General features: G+C 43.7%; 1 protein-coding gene across 2 annotated transcripts in view; it reads right to left on the reverse strand.

Moving 5' to 3' along the window:
- Positions 1-20,770, reverse strand: part of myo3a (myosin IIIA) — a 55,616-nt gene that overhangs the window by 4,114 nt on the left and 30,732 nt on the right. The window contains exons 10-36 of one of the 2 annotated variants that reach the window (XM_069159724.1): positions 20,592-20,633; positions 19,924-20,020; positions 18,256-18,372; positions 17,653-17,757; positions 17,066-17,149; positions 16,325-16,527; positions 15,290-15,388; positions 15,021-15,135; positions 13,850-13,976; positions 13,248-13,458; positions 12,421-12,568; positions 10,451-10,604; positions 9,795-9,883; positions 9,530-9,659; positions 8,930-9,012; positions 8,613-8,654; positions 7,588-7,668; positions 7,279-7,359; positions 6,693-6,898; positions 6,468-6,579; positions 5,792-5,954; positions 5,620-5,706; positions 5,413-5,536; positions 4,015-5,314; positions 3,776-3,920; positions 1,036-1,127; positions 422-462 (exon numbers count right to left, since the gene is read on the reverse strand). In XM_069159724.1, the coding sequence (XP_069015825.1) occupies positions 422-462; positions 1,036-1,127; positions 3,776-3,920; positions 4,015-5,314; positions 5,413-5,536; positions 5,620-5,706; positions 5,792-5,954; positions 6,468-6,579; positions 6,693-6,898; positions 7,279-7,359; positions 7,588-7,668; positions 8,613-8,654; positions 8,930-9,012; positions 9,530-9,659; positions 9,795-9,883; positions 10,451-10,604; positions 12,421-12,568; positions 13,248-13,458; positions 13,850-13,976; positions 15,021-15,135; positions 15,290-15,388; positions 16,325-16,527; positions 17,066-17,149; positions 17,653-17,757; positions 18,256-18,372; positions 19,924-20,020; positions 20,592-20,633 (4,278 nt within the window). The remainder of the gene's footprint in view (positions 1-421; positions 463-1,035; positions 1,128-3,775; positions 3,921-4,014; positions 5,315-5,412; positions 5,537-5,619; positions 5,707-5,791; positions 5,955-6,467; positions 6,580-6,692; positions 6,899-7,278; positions 7,360-7,587; positions 7,669-8,612; positions 8,655-8,929; positions 9,013-9,529; positions 9,660-9,794; positions 9,884-10,450; positions 10,605-12,420; positions 12,569-13,247; positions 13,459-13,849; positions 13,977-15,020; positions 15,136-15,289; positions 15,389-16,324; positions 16,528-17,065; positions 17,150-17,652; positions 17,758-18,255; positions 18,373-19,923; positions 20,021-20,591; positions 20,634-20,770) is intronic. The other variant, XM_069159723.1, reaches the window with a different exon arrangement.

Below are 20,770 nucleotides of genomic sequence, written 5' to 3' on the forward strand. Positions count from 1 at the left end.
TGAATCTACATACTTTCTAGTCGTTTCCTTTTCCCCCCCTTCCTTTAAAAAAACCAAAAAAAACCCCCGATCTGATCTGCAGAATTATTATTTTTTTTACCAATATATATGAAACATTTTTTTTTTTTTTTTTTTTTATCCTGTACGAAATGGCACCGTGCAAAAATATGTTTGATCCCTCGCGTTAAATTTCATAGAGTAGATTCAGCCGATGCAGACGAGGGTGATTAATTTCACCGAGGACGCGTGTGATGCTGCAGATCGTTAAGTCTGGACCCAGACACTGTCCTTATGCCGGGTGCCGGGCTGCAGTCATTACTCTGGGCCCGGAGTGGAAAGCAAGCAAGGCGGCGGGCCAAGCTGTTAAAACAGCGGTGATAGGTTGTTAAAACCAGGTTGAAATAAGAAACTGGACACTTACTCCTGTTTCCTGGGCTTGCGTTTATCATCCTGGACAGATCGCTGAGTGGAGAGAGACAGAGAGCCGATTACTACACGTCAAATAAACAATACTGATGTCACTGTTGGGGCCAAAATTCATTGAATTACTTAAACAAACGTGTTAAAAAATGCGGCTGAATTTTTTTTATTTCGTAAAAATGTCCCGCTGTATATTTCAAATGCCGAACGTCTGGTCCTCATTGATCAGATTATTGATCAGATTATTGATTGTCACCAAAACTACCCGACAGCATTGGAAACAAAACTTAAAGACTCCGTGTTGAGCTATTGAGCACTGAAATTACAAAAGATTGCACATAATTACATTTAAGCAACAATGGAAAAAAAAATAAAACTTTTTAGTACAAAAGACACACCGCTCAAGAAAACTGTACGTATTAAAAGAAAAAGAGCATTTAAAGACAACTTTTGTGATTGCTGTTATATCTAGACTGAGGAAGGTACGTGGCGAGGAGCGCTCCAAATAAAATTGCCAATCAATAGTGCATCGTGAACGCAGTTAGAGTCGCGGCTGACAGCAAAGCGTTGCTGTTGAAGGTATCTGAAATCGTTCACCATCCTTTTCTGACTCACATGAATCAGGTTGTAATAGGTGGAGTCCTCCGGAGTGTTCAGGGTCTTTGGCTGTTGGGTCCGGCGGGGGGTTCTCGACAATCTCTTGTCAGCTGAAAAGGAACAAAGACAGTTCGAAACATCAGGCGGTGCTTTTGTCGATCGTACGCGGCGGTTAATACTCGCGTATTCGCCATGAGACAAACGAGGAGAAACAGCAATATACTTCTTCTTCGGACTTAAATACACTTTTACTCATCCTCAATCTGCCGTTAGTTTAAAATGTGCAAGTGTTTTAATTCACATTTCTGTTTGGCCCTCCCTCCCTTCTCCAGCCTCTTTTTTTTTACGACATTTCCCAGGATGCCCTTCAGCAACTTTTAAGAACTGAGAGTGCTGCTGTTAAATTTGGGTTTTTGGAAATATGGAAAGATCTATGTTTATGTTAGGGGCAGAGAAATGAGGGGAAAGAGACGTAAAGATGAGGACAGATGTGAAACTATTGTCCCTGGCTGGACTGGGGACACGCACGGACAATGGTGAATCTGCAAGCTCAAACAAAATGATCTGAAGTTATACGTTGGTTTTGGATGTGGAGCAGAAACCACCCATGAACCTATTTGGGTAATTACACCTTCATTACCAGTCAGGTCACTGTTGTTTTCGGTTCCCACTGAAAGCGCACCACGGTGCGGAGCGTTTTGCGGCAGGTCATTGTGACCCGGCGGGATCATCGCACGCGGCGGGCTGCGTCGCCGCGGTGGCCGTCGCGCGTGAAACCAACACCCCACCGCGACCTTCGACTTTGCCGTGCTTGTCGAGCTGCCCTCTACACATTCTGCAGTTTAACCCCCGAGGCATCTGGCCAGTCGGAATTTTCCAGCAGAGACTGCGCGAGACGACCTTTGACACAAACGAAGCGATCCACGTTCGATTCCCGGCGTTTTTGGTATCGAACACGAAGCGAGAGGTGGCGGCTTTCCGCGCCCGCCGTCCGCCGTGCTGCAGCGGATGTGTCGCCATCGATCATATTCGTCACGAGTCACACACTGTAACAGCGTCCCTCATCTGCGTTATTGCAATCAGAAATATATTAAAGCGACCTTTGCTTGTTGCTCGTAATTAATGACCGTTCGTGTAAGGAAAAAAACAATCCATCATGTGCGGAAAGCTCTCCGGCAAAGGAGGTGAAAAGTTTGTAATGTTTATTGAACAACTCCATCTAAAGGTCGTTCCGCAGGGCTCAAACAAGTGAAGCCAATTTTTACACACCGTCTTATTAACTCCCGCCATAATTGTCGGAAAAACGTCGGCTCGCGAAACGCGATTAACATTCGACGACCTTTCCCATGAAGAGCGATGTTGACTGGCGTTCCTCTTTATGCTCATCTTTCTTTTACCTGGGGAGCATATTAATCCTAAAGACAGAGACAAATAAACATAAAGACAAATTTGTGAATAATTTCCCAAAGTTTCAAACTATTCCTTGACAGAGTTTGAACAGCGGCATTGGGCGATTGTGCCAAACGCTTCGGTTCGTGCATGCCAACATTCCTGAAGGATTACTATTGCCACGACAATTTATGCCAACTACGGCGTGTTTAAGGCTCGGGAAATATTACACTCAAGGCGAAGACATCATATTTTGGGGTTAGACAACTAAAACTCCTGGTTAAGGGTACGTTATGTATTTTTTGTTTAGTTTAAAACATTTAAAAAAGAACTCAAATTGTATGTGGAAAAAAAACAAGCAGTTTCGAGGCATCTAACCGACGTTGGCGTGCTCACCGGCGAGCCCAGTCGCTGCCGTCTCGTAGTTAAGCGAGAGGGTGTTGCTTTGACGTGATTATTGGCACGACAGGGATGCGGTCGGGACTGAGGCGCTTGCACCGAGGTCCATAAGCACCCGTACTTTTATAATAAAACTCCAAAAGCCCCCGAACATCAAATTAATGGCGGGATAATCTTGCTGCCAACCGACAGCAGTCATCGGTCTCATTACTTAACTATTGCATTATTTACTTGAGACACCTGAACCTACGACAGCTGTGACATTTCAGCTGCCAGCTCGGTTTTAGTAAGACGTTGAACTTTCAATTTGCTGCACCCCCCCCCCCTCCCGCCCAAACTCACCACCCCAAAAGCAATTACAGCTATCACCTGCGCAAATCAAATTTTTACTTTTGATGACACATCGTGCGGAGAAGCGCTTCCTGTTTCGGCACTTGACTTTCTCAGGTTTCCTGATCTAATGAAGCCGCGCGACAGAGAAAAGAGGACGCCGTCCGTCGATAACATCTCCCTCGGCTGTGAGAAAGCGGTAATAAAATCTGCATCTCTCCGTGTCTTTATATACGTTCAAAAGTTGAGACCTTGAGATAACAAACAAAGAACGAGCAGCAATTCCTGGACGGAAGATTCTGGACGTTTACAGTCAAAGCTGGAATATAATCTTTCTTTCTCTCTGTCCAGTGTGGCAGGAAGTGACTCAGCCGCACTTCGACATCTTTGGGTGAATATGTCTGAACTCTGTCGAATATCTTTGGAGCGGCAGACTCAGAAAGACTCCCGAAAGATGAGTAAAGAGTGAGAGCGGATGAATTCCCTCGTTAGCCCGACCTTCTTTGTTTATTATCCGACGGTTAACGGCTTCAAAAACGGAACCAAAAACGGCGCGTTAACCTCGGGTCAGTCCGCGCCAACATTATATGAATTATATTTATTGCTTTGTTTTTCGCAGAGCCGATCTCACTAATCTTACGTGCTTGTTGGTGCTGGGGAGCGAAGCCATTCATCGCTTTTCCTTTCACAAACATGCCATTGTTGTCGGGGCTTGATTGATGCACATGGATGAGCTCATTCAGCTTGTGCTGCAGGGCCAAAAAGTCCTCAGAAGTATTTGTGATCTGTTTAAGAGATAAGAGAAAATCATATGTACGTGAAACTGATGATAAAAACTGAGAAGATCACGAGGCGTTAACAACAACAATCTGTTATTACCTCTTCGGAGAAGCTCTGTAGTCTCGTGGTTTCATTCTGCGCCGTTTGCTTGTTGGCTTTCAGGTTCTTTCGGTCCCGATGGCCTCTGAAGTTGCTCTGGATCTTCACTGCCGCCTGTTCTTCCTCCAGCCTTTCCTTTTTAGCGTCTGTCTCCTCTACACGTTCAATCGTCACGTCAGCAACATCCACAGCCTCCCGCTCCTCCTCTTCCGTTTCCTCCCGCGCTTCTTCGGAAATCGCACCTTCCACCACGGTTTTCTTTCGCACTTCTCTCTCTGCTTTCAGCTTCTTTCGGTCCTGATGGCCTCTGAAGTTACTCTGGAGGATGGTAGCTGCTTTCTCCTCGTCCAGGCCCTCCGGGTTCTCGGTAGAAACGTCCTCCTGGGCTTCCGGCACCGAGTCCTCGGCCTCCATCACCTGCTCCGCGTTTGGATCTTCCGGTGCAACCTCCTGCTCCTTCTTCCTCTTCTTGGGTATCTTCCCCTCCTCCTCGAGTCGTTTGCGCTCCTTGTGGCCGCGGAAGTTGCTTTGAAGCACCACAGCTGCTTTGGCCTCGTCCGGGTCATCCGACTTGACGTCACTTGAAGAAACATCTGCTCGAGCTTCCGTTGATTCTTCTCTTCCCGCCTCTTCCGCGCACATTTCCTTTTCCGGTACGTCTTCTTCGTCGGCCGGACTTTTTGCTTTCTGTTTCTTAGCGGGGATCTTTCCTTCTTCCTGCAGCTTCTTCCTCTCCTTGTGACCCCTGAAATTACTCTGGAGAACAGTGGCTGCCTTGGTTTCCTCCTCCACGTTGACACCTTCCTCCCCTTCAGTCATTTCCCGTCCCTTCTCCTCCTCCTCCTGGCCTTCTCGTCCAGCGTCTTCGTCCAAAGTCACCGCTTCATCGGCCACTTCTATGGTCACGTCCTCTTCTGCCACTTCAGTATTATCACTGTCATCATTCTCCTCTGCTTCATAAGTACTCTCTTCATCTTCCTCATTCTCCACTTGTTTATTGAGAGTCTTTTCTTTGTCTTCTTCTTTGCCGGTTGTCTCTTCGTCACCTTCCACCGGTTTCTCTTCCACCACTGCTTCCGCTAACTCTAGCTCGGCCCCAGCCATCGTCTTTTTTCTCTCCTTAAACTTTTTCCTCTCTTTGTAACCCCTAAAGTTGCTCTGAAGAACCACGGCAGCTTTAACTTCGTCCTCCCCGTTCGTTGCTTCGTTTTCTGGACCACAGGCACTTTCTTCATTGTTGCTTTTCTCGGGTTCTGGTGTCTGTTCTTCCTTTTCTGATTTCTCTTTCTCTTTGGCTTCCCTTGAAACCAAATGGGTACATCTTGGTCAAAACAGTAATGTAAAAAAAACAAAAACGTTTTTCAGTGCTATGTAGTGTACATTTCCTGCCCCTCATACCGTTTTCTTTTGAAGCTTTTCCTTTCCTTGTGCCCTCGGTAACGAGCCTGAATCTTGGTGGCTGCTTTGTTCTTCTCATCTACCAACTCTTTGTACTTCTTTTTTGCAAGATAGCCTCTGCACACTGAAGAAGAGGACAGAGCAAATGTAATACAAACCCATCTTAGATTGCGTGGGAAAAATAATTCAATATCAGATTGTTCTTACCAGCCTGAAACTGGGCGATGAAGGCCTCAAACTTTACTTTGCTTTTGTCGTCGGCCACCTTCTTCCGAACTTTATGACCTCTGTAAGCTGGAGATTAAAACAACGAATTGCTATGACAGCTCCATAACTTGCTCCTGTGCTGGTACGCAATCAGAGTGTACAGCTTACTAACCCGACTGCAGCACCAGAACGCTCTGTTCTCGCTCTTTTAATATCCGTCGGTAGCGCTTGGCTCCCAGCCAGCCTCGAACACAAGCCTGGAGCAGGATGATTCTTTGTGTGGTCTGCCGCACCATCAGATTCAGGTGCTCGACGTGGTAGTACTTCAGGAATACCTGCGAGCCGAGACGAGATTAAAACGCTGGGAACAGACGCAGCCAAAATATATCTCGACTTACATCAACAGTGAGAGTTCAGGTTAAGTTGTAAAAGTCAGGTGAGCGGCGTCGGATTCACGATACATTTACTAATATTGCAAAGGGAAGGAAAACGTTTTTGTGCAAATATTGACAAAGAAATCGAAAAAGATGCCTTTATGGTGAATAATGTGGGAAAAATAATCAAAGTGTATCTCCGAGAAATGCCCTGATGGCTTTTATTTTGAGGTCAGTGCTGTTTTGAAGCGCTTACTTAAAGGACAGCATGAAGTTCAGATTTTAACACATCCTCTCCGGATCTTAAATCAGTAAGATTGGGCTTCAACTGTCCTGTTTAAAAACACTGTGGTCATAAAACCTTACAGAAATGGTAAATCATATGAATTGCAATTTCTTTATGTTAATATACCCCCCTCCCCGATCACACCCCGACTGAAATTACATTACGCTCAATTAGTTCAGTTGACTCACCTTAGTCTTGCCCATTGCCCAGTTCTCCAGCTTGGCCTTCTCCAGTATTGCAGCGCACGTCTCTGGCGTCGCAGCCGGCTCCTCATCCGCATGGAAAGCCAAGATGTAGTACCTGCAACGATCACTGCAATCAGCCGGAGACTCGAGCGAGGGTCAACACCGATTTCAACTTGATTAACATCATTATCGTCCTCTCTGGATTGCGAGGGGTGAGAAGCCGCTGACCTCCTTGTGAAGTTAGCGAAGAGGACGCGATGAGAGTAACCCTGCCGTCTGATCTTGGCCGTCTCCAGGATGCCGGTGTACCGAAGCTGAATCAGAACCTTCTCCCGGTCAAACTTGTTGGCTTGGCGATCGTTGTTGGGTTTGATACAGCGCACAAAGTGAGGCTGGCCCGCCACCATCTTGGACAGCAGGTCCATCAGAGAGTACTAAAAAGAAGCATGAGGATCGATTCGAGCTTTAAAGTGGCAGTCAAGGCGATAAGAATAGATTCAAGTGTTTTCTTGGTTTTGTTTAGACAAAAGCAAATCAGATCTGTTTCAAATATCAGATCTTTAGGAGAGATTGTCCGCACTGTTATTTGCGGCGATCGGATTCGGTGTGTCCTGACATCACCAACCTAGCTGCACCGGTTGCTGTGGTAACGACTTATACGCGTAGCTGTGCTACTCCGATCGGAATTGCATCTTGAAACAAAAAAAAATAAAAAAAATACCGTCCAGAAAAAAACTGATTTGTGCTGGCAGACTGAACAAAGGCCCAGGACATCTCAAAGAAACACATTTTTCCAATTAAAAGACAATCTCACTCTGAAGTAGGAGGCCACTGTCTGTGTTCTCATGTTGGTGGTTTCTCTTGGGTGGGAAGGCGTATCTCCAGATTCACCCGACTGAAAAAACAAACATTTAACATGTCAAAAAAAATATATATACAAAAAAATAAAATGATACCTACTGCACTGTATGATTAGACTGAACTTAATGTAAAGTACATCTGGATCACACTTGTTTAAAGTAGCAGCATCTTCTAAGTCTTGATGGAAGCCTTTCTTTCATTTCACTCTGTTTTTTTTATCAAAGCATTTCACTGTATCTCGTTTTGAAAAACCACCAATCACCGTTTGCTTTTGCACTGTTTCACCACGAGGCGCATCGAGCAACCTTTGTTTTTCAGGAGTGTGCTTTAATTCCAGAGAAGGCTGCGAAAGAGATAAACGGATAAAGAAAAGGTGCCAAATCAACAGTTTGATCTCCTTCAACACAACTTGCCGGAAGCTATATCTATATTTTTTTTTAAACGTGTTTTAAAATCAGATATATTTCAAAATCATACAAAAATGACATGCTTAAAAACGGCTTTAATTAAACAAAACTTAAAAGTGTTTGTCGTCTTAAAACAAACTGCCACAACATAATCAGAAACTACACATTAACCTGAAGTAAACCGTGTTTCATAACATTTTAACAAGCTCTAAGTCTAATTCTCAGCACTAACACAACGGGGGAGGAAACAACCTTTATAGCACACCATCATGTTTGCAGCATTTAAATCGCTCATTGTGGCTTGTTAAGAGCACAGCCCTTTGATGAGCTTTTTTTTTTTTTACTTTTTTTTTTTCTAAAATATGCAGATGAATGGAAATAGATTCAAGAACTCATCACACAGTTCATTTAGACGTAGCTACTGTGAATTGCTTTTAGGTGAGCAAACCGCCTGGAGGGTTACATTTAGCAAAGCTGCCAGGAAGAGTTTTATTTGGATGTAGGCAGGAAGGAGAGAGACGGGCTGATTATTGGATGCGTGAAGACCAAAATTAAAAGTTTTGATACTTTTTTTTTTTTTTTTTTTAAACCCAAATTACTTAAATTACTGAGCAGTATGAGGCACGGTGCTATAAACACAAATCCACCACAGAAATGGAGGTGAACAGCAGATATCAACAGAGCACATAAGCTCTCGTGTTCAGAGAACGGGGGAAGGTGTATTCAGACTGTATGCAGGGAAAATAGCTATAACTCTTCAGAACTATGGAACATCTATGCAGGATTTAGCATATATTTAATTTTGAGGATATGTATAATGAGGAAAAGGTAAAATAATGCATACACTAAGGAGCAAGTTATATGGAAATATGTTCATTACCTCATAAAAAGAAAAAGAACTGTAAAACGTCAGCACTCCCATCTTTTACCACAAATGCAGAGACAAAAAAAGACAAAAAAAGAGAAGAAGGAAGAAAAGAATTAGACAAAAGTTGAAGCTGTAATTACAGTTGGGTTAAAACATGAATGGAAAACAGTGCAGAGACACAAGTGGTCGAAAAGTCATTCAAGAGCAGAGTCTCTTGACAGCGGTAGTAACAGTCGGAGAGGAGAAAAAAAATTAATTTAACGACTTTTCCGGGGAAGTTCTTTATGTAGGAGATAATACAGTGATAATGCAGACAGTGCTGTAAGTACCTTGGCGAAGGTGATGGTGCGTGTCGTCGTCCGCGGGCTCCGCAATGTGTTTATGACTTTACCCTTGGTGTGGGCAAGGTTGCCTGTGAAATAAACAGAGGATCAAAGAGAGCGAGTCGGTTAACAAACCGCCCTCAACAGTGGAAGAGTTAGTCATATCAGGTGGGATCAATTATTGGGGTATTTTTTTCAGCGGAAAAGTCTGAAAGTGGGCTCCTGTCATACTGGACAAAAAACAACAAAAAAAAAAACGTTTTTTTAAAAAGGAGCGGAAAAGCTTGTCGTCTCGACTGGACAACCTTGCACTGTCATGAAATGTCAACGCTTAACACAACAGCTTTAAGACTAATTTAAAAAAATCAATTAGGAGATTATTGGCTTTGTGATTTAATTTCGACAAAGTTGGCAGCCAACTCTGCCAACAAAAAAAACCTCACTGCCAAAGCCAGCTTGTTACAACCAAAATCGAGCAGACAAGAGAGGGAAGCCTTGCTTAAAAAAAAAAAAAAAAAAAAAGCCTAACTATTTTAGTGCTGCCTTTAAAGTGTTTAATTGAAAGATTCCCTCCAAATCCCGAAAAAGAGTTGTCGTCCGCTTCACCTGTTTTGGTGAGGGGATGTGTGACGAGTTTGCGAATGAGCTCGTTCTCCGACGACCGCAGCAGTAGCACGATGTCGGCCGGTAGAGTTTCTCTGTTCTTGGTCAAGAAGCCTGCAGCGTTGTAAATCACCTTCGAGTTTGGTAGACAGGGAAAAAAAATCAATTAAAATGTGAAAAGCACATAGAAACTAAATTTAGCTTAAAAAAAAAAAAAAAAAAAAAAAAAAAAAAACTCAAAAACTTAATATCATCGAATAATAATTACCTTTCCAGCGTAGTGGTGAATACCAAAGCCGAGGTCGACCCTCTTCGGCCTCCAGAAGCTTTTTGTCTTGAGATTATCTTCAAATTTCTCTAAAATACCAGATTACGCATCAATTAATTATCCTCACAACCACCCTAGGCTCTCCAAGTGAGAAGTCCCAGTGACATTTCATAAGTACTTAACCCCTGCACTGTGAGGAAATGACCTCACTTTAAAATTTGTTTAGTCTGACTTTGACTTTTGACACTTACTTGTTCTTCCTGAGAATTTGGTCACTGGAAATAACCAATAATGTCGGATTGCTAGAAGTAAGAGTTTAGTTAAGACCCTTTTTCCTTTTTCCGCTTTTTTATGTTTTTCCATTGGACAAAAGCATGGGATAGCACCTGGTACCATTTTTTTGTATACCCTCCAATACTGAATACGAAACTACATACTAAAACTGATACTAAATGAGGAGGCGTTGAAGGCCCCGATACTCCATCGTAGGCTTTACGTCATGCCTTTGGGTGTTTCTTTCTTTAGATTTCTGACAATGAAAGAGTCCAAAATAATTTGCTTTTTGATCCAAATGTACAAAAAAAAAAAAAAAAAGGCAGGAGACAGTAAATCCACCCTAAAACAGATTTCATCCTGCAGATATCGGAGTGACTGACCTACGAGTGTCTGGTCGGTGGCCTGTGGGAAGCGACTCTCTTCATCCAGAAGGGAGAGCATCCCCATGGGCTTCTGCAGGAACAGGTCCAGGAGCGGCCGGTTGTCCTCGTACTCGATCATCCGAGCGTCAACCTCTTCGTTCAGGTACTCATCCTGTACGGGAGGGGTAGTTTTAAAAAGTGGGATTATAAAACACCTGAATTCTTTCCCAATTTAAAGAGATGTTCTGGATGTAAACATTCCCTTTTCGCTGTCCGCCTGAAGAGCCTGAATCTATAATATTTTAATTTCTTTTATGGGTCAAATCATAGGACAAAAATGTACTCATAGTAGTATCACTTTTAAAATAGAAAATAAAGAAGCCAGGAGAGCAAAATTAAACCAAATTCAATTCTTTGTGTATTGAAGCCTAATTCATCATAAATACTAACATGTATGTGAGCCAAGCAGTGGATCTGACTGACTGGAAACCCTGAGGACATTATGCCCCGCCCACCTATAGCAGAAACCTGACCGCACTACAGCCCTGTCAATCAAACAGACACCCCCCCTCCCCAAAAAGGCTTTTTTAAGGCCTAATATCTAATTAACAATGAGATTATTTTTAGATAGACCGACAGAAAACTGATAAAACGTTGTGATTTAGCAAATAACACCAAAATGTGGAAATTTTTTTTACTGACTTTGTATTTCATGTATAAAGCCAGAGCCTTTTTTTTTGTGCCAGCCCTAGTGGCCCTCAGTGGTATGGCAGTTTAAGGCCCTCATGCATCGGCCTAATTTTTAAGACCTGCAAGCTATTTATACAGTCTGTGATCAGGACATGTTGGGTTGAGCAGAGGTGAATGTGGTCAAGAAAAAAGCCAAGACAGGTGGCACTTGTTCGCAGTTTGTCTGCTTAAATTTGTTGGCAAGTAGTGAGGATTTTTCTGGTTTTGGTGTGACTTGGTGCTACAAAGTCAAATGAATATCAAGTTAACCTTAATTATGAATTTTCTATCCAAACGGCACTTTCGCACCCACATGTCATGCACAAGCATTCAGAAACTCCAAAAACACGAGCAATACAGAAATCAGCTGTCCATTGATAGAACAGGATAAAAGATAGAATATGTCATTTTCTTGCATTTTAGCTCCCTTTTATGAAGATAAATCCGGTCTCGAGGGCAAAAATGAGCTTCGCCCTCCACTTTGTATTGAGCTAACCTGATCACATCGGGCTGACTCAGAGCTGCTCGTATGACTCAGCGACATTAACAGGGACTTCTACTCCGTGATGAAAAAAGGATGAAATGGGAGCACACAACATCAAATCAAGCCGCTTACTCTGGCACGAACTACCGCTGTCAAGTGAATGAAGCACGTCATGATGCAGGTAGATTGGCACAATATGTAACGCAGTGTAAACACGTATGAAAACACACAGTTTAAAGGGGTAAATGCATACAAATTACTCCTAAATCCTTAAAATGTCACAGTAAATCTGCACACCACACTTTCCCTTACGCTCTGGATGTATATGCTCTTGGCAGTATGGGGCGAAATATTCCTGGGCCTGGTTCCAGCAATACCCGAGAGTGAGTTTAAGTCCATCACTAAGTGTCTTCAACTCCTAATTGACCCTCGTTTGGGATGATTTATAGCCCCTCTCCATGGGGTGAGTCCAAATCATTTGGCATTAGCAAAACATTCTCTAACCTCCCTCCCCCCCTCAGGCAAAACACTCCCACGAGAGCGCATAACGGAGGGGGAGGGGGGGGGGCCCTCAATCTGCCGTAAATAAAGTCCGCAGCATATTTCACCCGGGCCGTCCCTTCTTAAAGCGCAGACTGACAAACGATGACATGTTATCACAATTTAGATGGAAATGAGGCAGCGCCAAGGTGAAAACTGCACGCAGACGTGCTTCAGGAGGGATTCAGAGAGAGAGAGAGACACACTGCTGCCGCCGCCGTGGTCCGAACTTCACCTGTTCCCAGGCGAATATGTGCTGGTTGAAGTAGAACTGGATCTGCTCGTTGGCGATGTTGATGCAGAGCTGCTCGAAGGAGTTCTTCTTGAAGTTCTCGAAGCCGAAGATGTCCAGGATGCCGATGTTGATGCCCTTGTCGTCCTCTCTGGAGGTGACAACAAAAAGGAAAGTTTTTTTGTTTTTTTTTACCTTGTTGGCTACGTTGTTCTGTCGGACTGTCTGTCGGTCACTTGGAGAGATATCTCTTAATCCAACAGGAGGCACCCTCTTTACTTTCAAGATCAACATTTTGGGGTTTTAGTGACTTGTCTTAGATTGATATGAACTTTTGGTACAGATATTCATGCTGCCCAGAGGATAAATCGTAATAACTGCCCTGATCTTTCATCTTGTGTCACTGTGATGTTTTGAGTGGAATATTTAGAAATAACAATAAATCAACAAAAAAAAAAATACAAAAATAACTATCACTAAACTAACTCTACTTTACCCCAAACTTCTTTTTCTGCATTATGTTCTTCATAACGTGTATGTAAATAACTGTAAATATCTGTGTTATGCCGATGTCGGTCGGTCGGCCTCTAAAAACAATATTTATTCTCTTTATGTTTATCTGGATTTAAATCAACCGTGTTCAAAAAGTTGGAAATGAAATCCAGTTGTGTGAAGCTTTTACACAAAAGTAGAAACTTTGTGAGGTGACCTCATTTGTGACACACGCACACATCACACATCACACACACACACACACACACACACACACACACACACACACACACACACACCCCATCACACTCCATCACACTCCCCGCCCCTGATCTCACCCTGGGTTGCTGTCAGGCCGCAGCAGCGCGTTGATTCGGTTGACGATCCAGCTGAAGAGGCGGCCGTAGAGAGCTTTGCCCATGGCGTCCCTCACCTCCACCGCTTTGTCCACCGTGTTGGTCCTGACGATCGTCTCCCCCCGCGCCACCACGCAGTGAGACGTCAGGGCCTCCTGCAGCTCGTCTGAGCGGATACGCAGCAGAGACGCCACTGGGAGGACGCGAGATGAGGGGAAGGGGTAAGAAGTTGAGTCACACGCGTGAGGTGTGGCAAATGTTGCAGCCTCGACTGTCCTCATTCTGAACATCCATCCGTCGCGTCGGACTAACAAACCTCATCTGGACGCCATTGAACTGCAAATTACTAGTCAAGAGCAGGTGTTTAAATTTAGAAAAGCACAATATGAACCTTTCTCTCTCCTGCAAATACAAGTCTGGTGATATTTTTTTCTTTTATACTGTACATCTCTGCAGAGCTGGTGATGAAAAGCAGAAGAGGGACGGGGGAGGAGTGGAGGTGCAGCACAGTCATAGTTTGGTTTTAGGTCATCGTACACCGTCCCTCTCCCCATCTCTCTCTCTCTCTCTGTCCGTTGTCTCACCGTTCTCCAGGACAGAAATGTTGGAGATGTTGCTTTTGTCCGTTTGGTGCTCCGTGGCGACCGCAGAGAACTCGATATCGCCAGAGTTGAGGATGGCGGCCAAGGTGCTGTAAACACTTCCCAGCTCCTGCATAAAAAAAAAAAAAAAAAAAAAGTCTGTAGAAACCTCCAGAGGATGGTTACTGTGATGGAAAATAACATACGGCATGTCTTAAAATCTATTTTAATCAATTAATTTACGGGAACTCTGGTATTTTTCAAAAATCTGTGCAGATGATTTCAGTAGTTTGTAGTAAAAATCAATAATTTGTACCGAGGAATCAACCCTGTGGCACGACGCTGGTTTACTAGTGTTTTTCTAATCCTATTCAAAAACTGCAACACAGAAGTCTATTATCGTTTTCTACAATAAAATCAGCAGTACTTGCCTCTGTAGCTAAATGAACAAAGGAAATAGCACCTTTTACTGAAACCCTTAAATTCATGGATAGATTGAAATGTCACAATGCGGTCGTCGAGCTTAAAAGCATCAAGAAAATAAGGTATGATTTCCCCCCCAAAAATGAGCCGTCAATCACTGGGTCAGCCTGATTTAACTATTTATTAATTATTATTTGCAGGGCCGACACGCGCGTGAATAACTCTCCCCAGTGGGCGGCCACCACGCGTCGAAAGGAGATAAAACCGCTTCATGGATCATCGTCGCGCACACTCGGCGATTTCACGCGAGACGAGGAGTACGCGCGGAGTAGGAGGCCGTTCCCGCGGCACTGCCAAGTGATTACAGGATAAGTGCTATTGACGTGCCGATCCCAGGAGCAATCAGTTCTTTGAGCCTCATTAGCCTCCGCGATGCCAACAGCCGACTGCCTACGTGCGCCCGTAGCTTCACGCTCCGTCGCGGGCCGTGCGGAGGAGCCGAGGAGCCGCGTGGGCTCGAGTTTCCGCGCCAACGTCGCCCACGTCGGAGAAGTCACCGCTTATTTACACGTTACTTTTTTTGATTCCGACTTTCATGTATTTGCGAGAGTGTGTGTGTGTGTGTGTTTGAGCTTTTCTGTGTGAACAGTTGGGATCAAGGTTATGCTGTCAAACCTCGTGGGCAAGCCCTCCCTTTCGCTTTTTTTTTTTTTTTTTTTTTCCGCCCAGTAATTAATGCAGTAGTTTGTACCTCCAGGGTGAATCCAATGACTTTGAAACACTGCTCCACTGCATCAAACTGCTCCTTGTAGAAGGTGTTGCTCACGATGTCAGGCCCCAGTTTAATGTGCTCGTTACACAGATACCTGCAGAACGAAAAGGAGGAGAGGCAGAGGGTCAGGGCCATGGGGTGAGGTGGGGGGGGGGGGGGGGGGGGTGTCTCGGGGAAGTAGGGGAGTCGGCGCTGCGAGAAGGAAAATAACAGTGTTTAGGAGAAGGGCTCGGGAATGTCAAACCTACTTCGGTGTTTTGCTGTCGGAGAGCTTGTAGTGGGCGAGTTTCTTCCTGTCAGCCAGACCGGCGTAGATGTAGTAGAAGATGTGGAAGTTCCTCTCTCCTCTGTGGAAACACACAGACGCAGCTCTGAAACTCGAATCTCAACGGTCACACACGTCGTCTAATCGCGTGCCGTGTTGCTTTTGTTCGCCAATGTAAGACGATAACAGACGACAACATGTAAAAAGGCAGACAGACAGTACACGCTGTTGTCCTGATTAGCCGTTAAAGAAAAACTACGCTGATTTAAAATCATTTCATTCTCAGTTCATATATCTTTTAATTACAAATTTGAGTTTTGATTGCAACGCAAGAAAATTGCTCTCAACCTTTTCCTTGATTGCATTTTTTTTTTTTTTTTTTTTTTTTTTTTTTTGTATTCATCTTTATTGCGTCTCAAAATTTTTGATTGAGAATCCATTGAATTGGAATCAGAATTGGACATAATGAGTTCAATCTACTCTGATAGATGAAAACATGCAGATTCGGCTTGTTTTCCATCCCTCCAAAATCTGGATTCAGTAACAGGCTGAAGAAAAGCCGAGCTGCACGTATTGCTTACAGCCAAATCAAACCCTCTCCGACCCGTGTGTCTGTTTTTCTAATGAAACACTCGAGGCCGCCTTTGAAGTTCCACTGAGGACACTGGCGAGACCACAATCTCTGCTCAAACAGGAAATAAGCTAGCCCCGCCGCTTGACCCGGTTCTCTCCCCGGACTCACGATAAGAGGACGAGGTGGACTGACTCAAGTGCGGGTTGATGGCAAATGCCACCAGTTTCAAACGGAGAAGCAGATGTAAAAGAAAAAAAACAACAACAAAAAAAACAGAGACAGACAGTCTATTACACGCTGATCCCTGGCCGGCGGGCGGAAACATAACCTTCGCTGCGATGTTATTTCCAGAAAGACGTGATTTGAATCTTCCACGAGTGTCATCGCCAAATGAAGGTAAAAAAATAAATAAAAAAAAGACAGGAAGAAGGAAGTGATTCTCACATGGCCTGGTGGATGACTCGGGACTTCTCCAGCAGGTACTCGGATATCTGCGCTCCGACCACCGTTCCGTCGTGGGTGAACTTCATCTCCAGGTACTTGCCAAAGCGGCTGGAGTTGTCGTTGATGACGGTGCAGGCGTTTCCAAACGCCTCCACCAGGTTGTTGACCAGCAGGATCTTCTCCTGGAGTGTCCGATTATTGGCCTGAAGGAGACATCATGACAGCTGAGCAACCGGGGAGTAAAACTGTCCTGCTTTTGTCAAGTAATGACGCATTTCTGCCGAGTGACACTTCCAATTCTTATTATGCACTCATAAAAATGCAACAAAAAAAAGCGAATTGAAATTTTATTTTCAGCCGAGGTGCAAATCGTGACTGGCACCAGCTGGAGCATCAACAATCTCATCATCGGGACTCTGAGATTGGCCAGAGAGTTCGTTTGAGATATCGAATTATCAAAACAAATCAAAACTGTCACTTTGCAGTTGAAATGTTTCCATAAAAATGAGATATAGTGATTATAGAGTTTGGATTTCCAACCGGTAACAGTTTTTATTAGCAAAATTTGGTTCACTTATGTTCTGATTTTAATGTTTGATTTGATTCTAAATTGGTGTTTTTTTTTCTTACTTTTATCATTATACAGACAACCGTCGCAGAAAAGGAGCCTTCAAACAAAAAGAATAACGGAAAGCAAACAATCGCTGAAATGTTGCGTTCACGGACCCTTTTACGACTCACCTTCCCCAGAACTGTGAGCTGCTGCACCAACAGATGAGCGCCCTCTGTTTTTCCTGCACCGCTTTCCCCACTGATCACAACACACTGCACACACAGGAAGTCACATTAAAAAGTATTTAGAAGTCCCAACTCGTGTCGTGTACACAATAAAAGCTTTGATAATGTGATCAAAATAGGTCTAATAATGCTTCAAATTCAAATCTTCACCTGTTTGTCATGAAAAAAAAAAATTGCTGCAAATAGATAAAAAAACAAACAAACAACCAAAACCAGGACAGACATGTTTCAATAGAGCATAAATAGGGATGGACATGGTTGGGACACACTTGTCGTTGCCATGGTGACTCATAAAGTCACGTTTGTTATAACTCACGCAGCGATAAGCTTGTTCCAGCTCGTGGTCCGTCACTTTTTTTTAGTGCCCTCTGGAAACATGTACGTTGTTCTCTGTGCTATTTGTAACATTTTCCGTGCTTGAAGCCGTGTGATAGTTTTTTCTGTTTTTGCAGCATGAGTGTTGCTCATGGGGGATTTAAAAACAAAACAAAAAAAACAAAAAAAACTGATGCTGCAAGGTGCACAATCACCTGATCGGTGTTGTAGGACACCATGGACTGGTAGGCGATGTCGGCCACAGCGAAGATGTGTGGCAGGTTGCACGTGCGCTTGGCTCCTATGTACATCTTGGTGTGCTGTGAAAGAGAGGGAGTCAACAAAAAGACTTATTTAAAGACATCTAAGAGAATGTAACGGATACCATAAAAAGTAGATATAACGTTGAAGAAAACAAAATTGAAGGTATTTTTTTTTTTTGCCCTTTGTCTGTTTTGAGAGGAGATGAATGGAGAAAAAAAAAAGGGGACAAACTTCAGGCGAAAAACCTGATAATTGAGAGAAAAATAAAGTCAGCGAAGTGTGCAAGAGGCTGAAAAACAGGGGCGGTGTGTGTGTGTGTGTGTGTGTGTGTGTGTTTGTGTGTGTGTGTGTAGTGTGTGTGTGTGTGTGTGTGTGTGTGTGTGAGGAGATGAGGCCAAATGGGATGCAGCAGACTGAAGAAGTGCACTAATGAGATACGCCACGATACATTCGGTGCATTATTGACCGAACGCCGGAGAAGGAAAACACACACACACACACACACACACACACACACACACACACACACAAAAATAAAAATAATCTCCACTGACCTGAGGCGTGTAAATCTCCATCTTATGGAAAGGATTGACCGCGATGAGGATGTCTCCCACATACGTGTAAATCTGATCTCTTGCATAACGACTCTGAAGCTGCTCCGTCACCGTATTCTGGAAAATAAAACAACAACAACCACGATGATGTCGAATAAATACTGAGATGATTACGAGATAACGGCAGAAAAAAAAAAATCGTCGACAAAAACTGAGTTCGTGTCCCCGACGTCTGCGACGTCAGTTGTGTTAATGTTTTAGTTTGAGTAACACTGTGATTGATTCTGGTGTCTGCTCGCTGCCAGGTTCGGGTTCGGGTTCGGGTACAGCAGCGAGCAGCAGGGCGGCACTGCCTCCCTCGTACCGGCACACGTCTCAGCTTGAAGGACGGCTGGAAATATCCGCCGGCGACAAGAAGCTGCTCGTATCCCCCAATACGTCAATGCAGCGCTCACGTTTGATGAATTACTCTGAAAGTTATTTCTGTGAAAGATGCCGCCGTGTTTTGTTTTTGGTTTCTTCACTGCTCACAGACCAACGTGGGAAGATGACGCTAAATGAAGGGAAAACACGTGACAGGCCCTGGAACATGCTCGTGTTTAACCGGGATCACAATATATATGATGAATATGTAATTATGCAGCTCCGATTGATTGTGATTGACGAGCTAAAAAGGATTCGAGGATGAAAAAGGGCGACTTTTTATCACGTCTGCATGAAAATTGATTTTAGCTACTTAAATGATTTTTTTTTTTTTTTAACAACCAATAAATGTATTGGTTATGTACATGTGTGGTTATTTAAAAAAACAAGTAATGCTCATCTTATTTAAATGTCATGTAAAGATAAAAAAATTAACATCTAATCTCAAAATAACAAGTATTCTTTACTAAATATAACAGAGTCTTGTAAAGACATGTTCCTCCACAATATGTTTGTCTGTCTTTGTCTGCCGTGACGACGTTTCCACGGCGACAGTTGAGTTGGCCTCAGGGCGTTTTGTTTCCAGGTCGTCCGTCCATCCCTTCACATGGACGCCCACATTTTAAGAACGCCTTTGAGGCAGCGTCTTCAAATTTGGCACAAACGTTCACTCGGACTCAAAGGATGAACCGATTCGAATTCTGGTGGTCTAAAAGGTCAAAGGTCACCGTGCCCTTTAAAGAAAAAACACATTTGTGGCCGTAACTGAAAGGATTAATTTGCTAATCGTGCACTGGAACGTGTGATCAGATCAAATGATGACGTGATGATATTTTCTATCTTGAAAGGTCGAAGGTCAACGTTACTGCGACATCATAATTTTCTGCAAAAACAAGTTGTTTTTTTTTGTTATTCAACGCCATAACTCAGGATCGGAAGTGGAGACCGTGACCATATTTCATATTTGGTGAGACGTTTGGTCAGATACTGAATTGGTGACACACTCACGTCCACTTTGAAACTGTGCTGATTGGACAGATCTTGTGTTGTCGGGTTAAATACGCGTCTGTAACGTATCGTCTTTACAGCGACATCCGTATTTGAAGCATCGTCGACTGTCGTGGCTTCAACTTCGTGTTGAAGAACCAGTTGAAGAACCCGATTTATAGATGAAATTCCTTCAAAGTCTTCACTAAAAATATGTAATGGGTATATGAATTATGATTCTTGAAACAACGTCTTTACCTCGTCCATAACTTCGAGGGTAGCGAGGTCGTCCACCTCGTCTGAGTCCGTCTGTGTCTTCATGTGGCTTCCTTTTTTAGTGTGGATACGTTCATGCCTGGAATTTCACAGGAGGCACAACCGGGTGTCTTACGGAGCAATCGGCGTCACGTACACAACGATACTGCAGAAGTCATCTCAATTTAAATTCAGTATGCAGTGAGCACTACGACGGGCAAGCACAGTGCTGATATTTGTGAAAGTGGTGTTCACTTTAAACAACGTGAACACAATCAAAGCTTCAACCAGATAAAAGAAAATACAATACTGTGCAGCGTTAATGTTGAATAAAAAGACCCGTCTGACCCAACTGACATGACCTCTGAACTTTGTGGGTAGTATCTGAATCGTTTACTGCCACAAAAAAAAAAAAAAAAAAATCCATTATTCTCTCTCTAAAGGCATCAAAACATAACACATTATATTAATGTAAGACTATAGGGCAAACAGTGACAACAAAATAGCTCATACAGTGAGACATAACAACATAGCACGGGCGAGGGGGGAGGGGCAGCAGGTAAACAATCAGTCCGTGTAGTTGAAGGGAAACACATTTGGGACCACACCTACAACAAGAGCTCCGACTGGACTAAATAAGGTCCTACTGTTGCATAAAGGTCATTCGTTACCTGTCATTACTGCCTGTGCCTCTGTCTGTCTTTCCGTGATGGCTTAAATGACAGAAATAGGATTAACATGTTTGTTCACGACCGTCTCGGGCAAACACACACTTTCCCGGGCCGACATTATTAGCGACTCATGTGACAACGCGGTGCTGCGGCCTGCGACCGCGAGTGACGCCGGTGCA

This window comes from Embiotoca jacksoni, unplaced genomic scaffold (assembly GCF_022577435.1).
Source record: "Embiotoca jacksoni isolate LCO1_2020_lvr unplaced genomic scaffold, fEmbJac1.0.p SCAF_25, whole genome shotgun sequence".
NCBI classification, from domain to species: Eukaryota; Metazoa; Chordata; class Actinopteri; family Embiotocidae; genus Embiotoca; species Embiotoca jacksoni.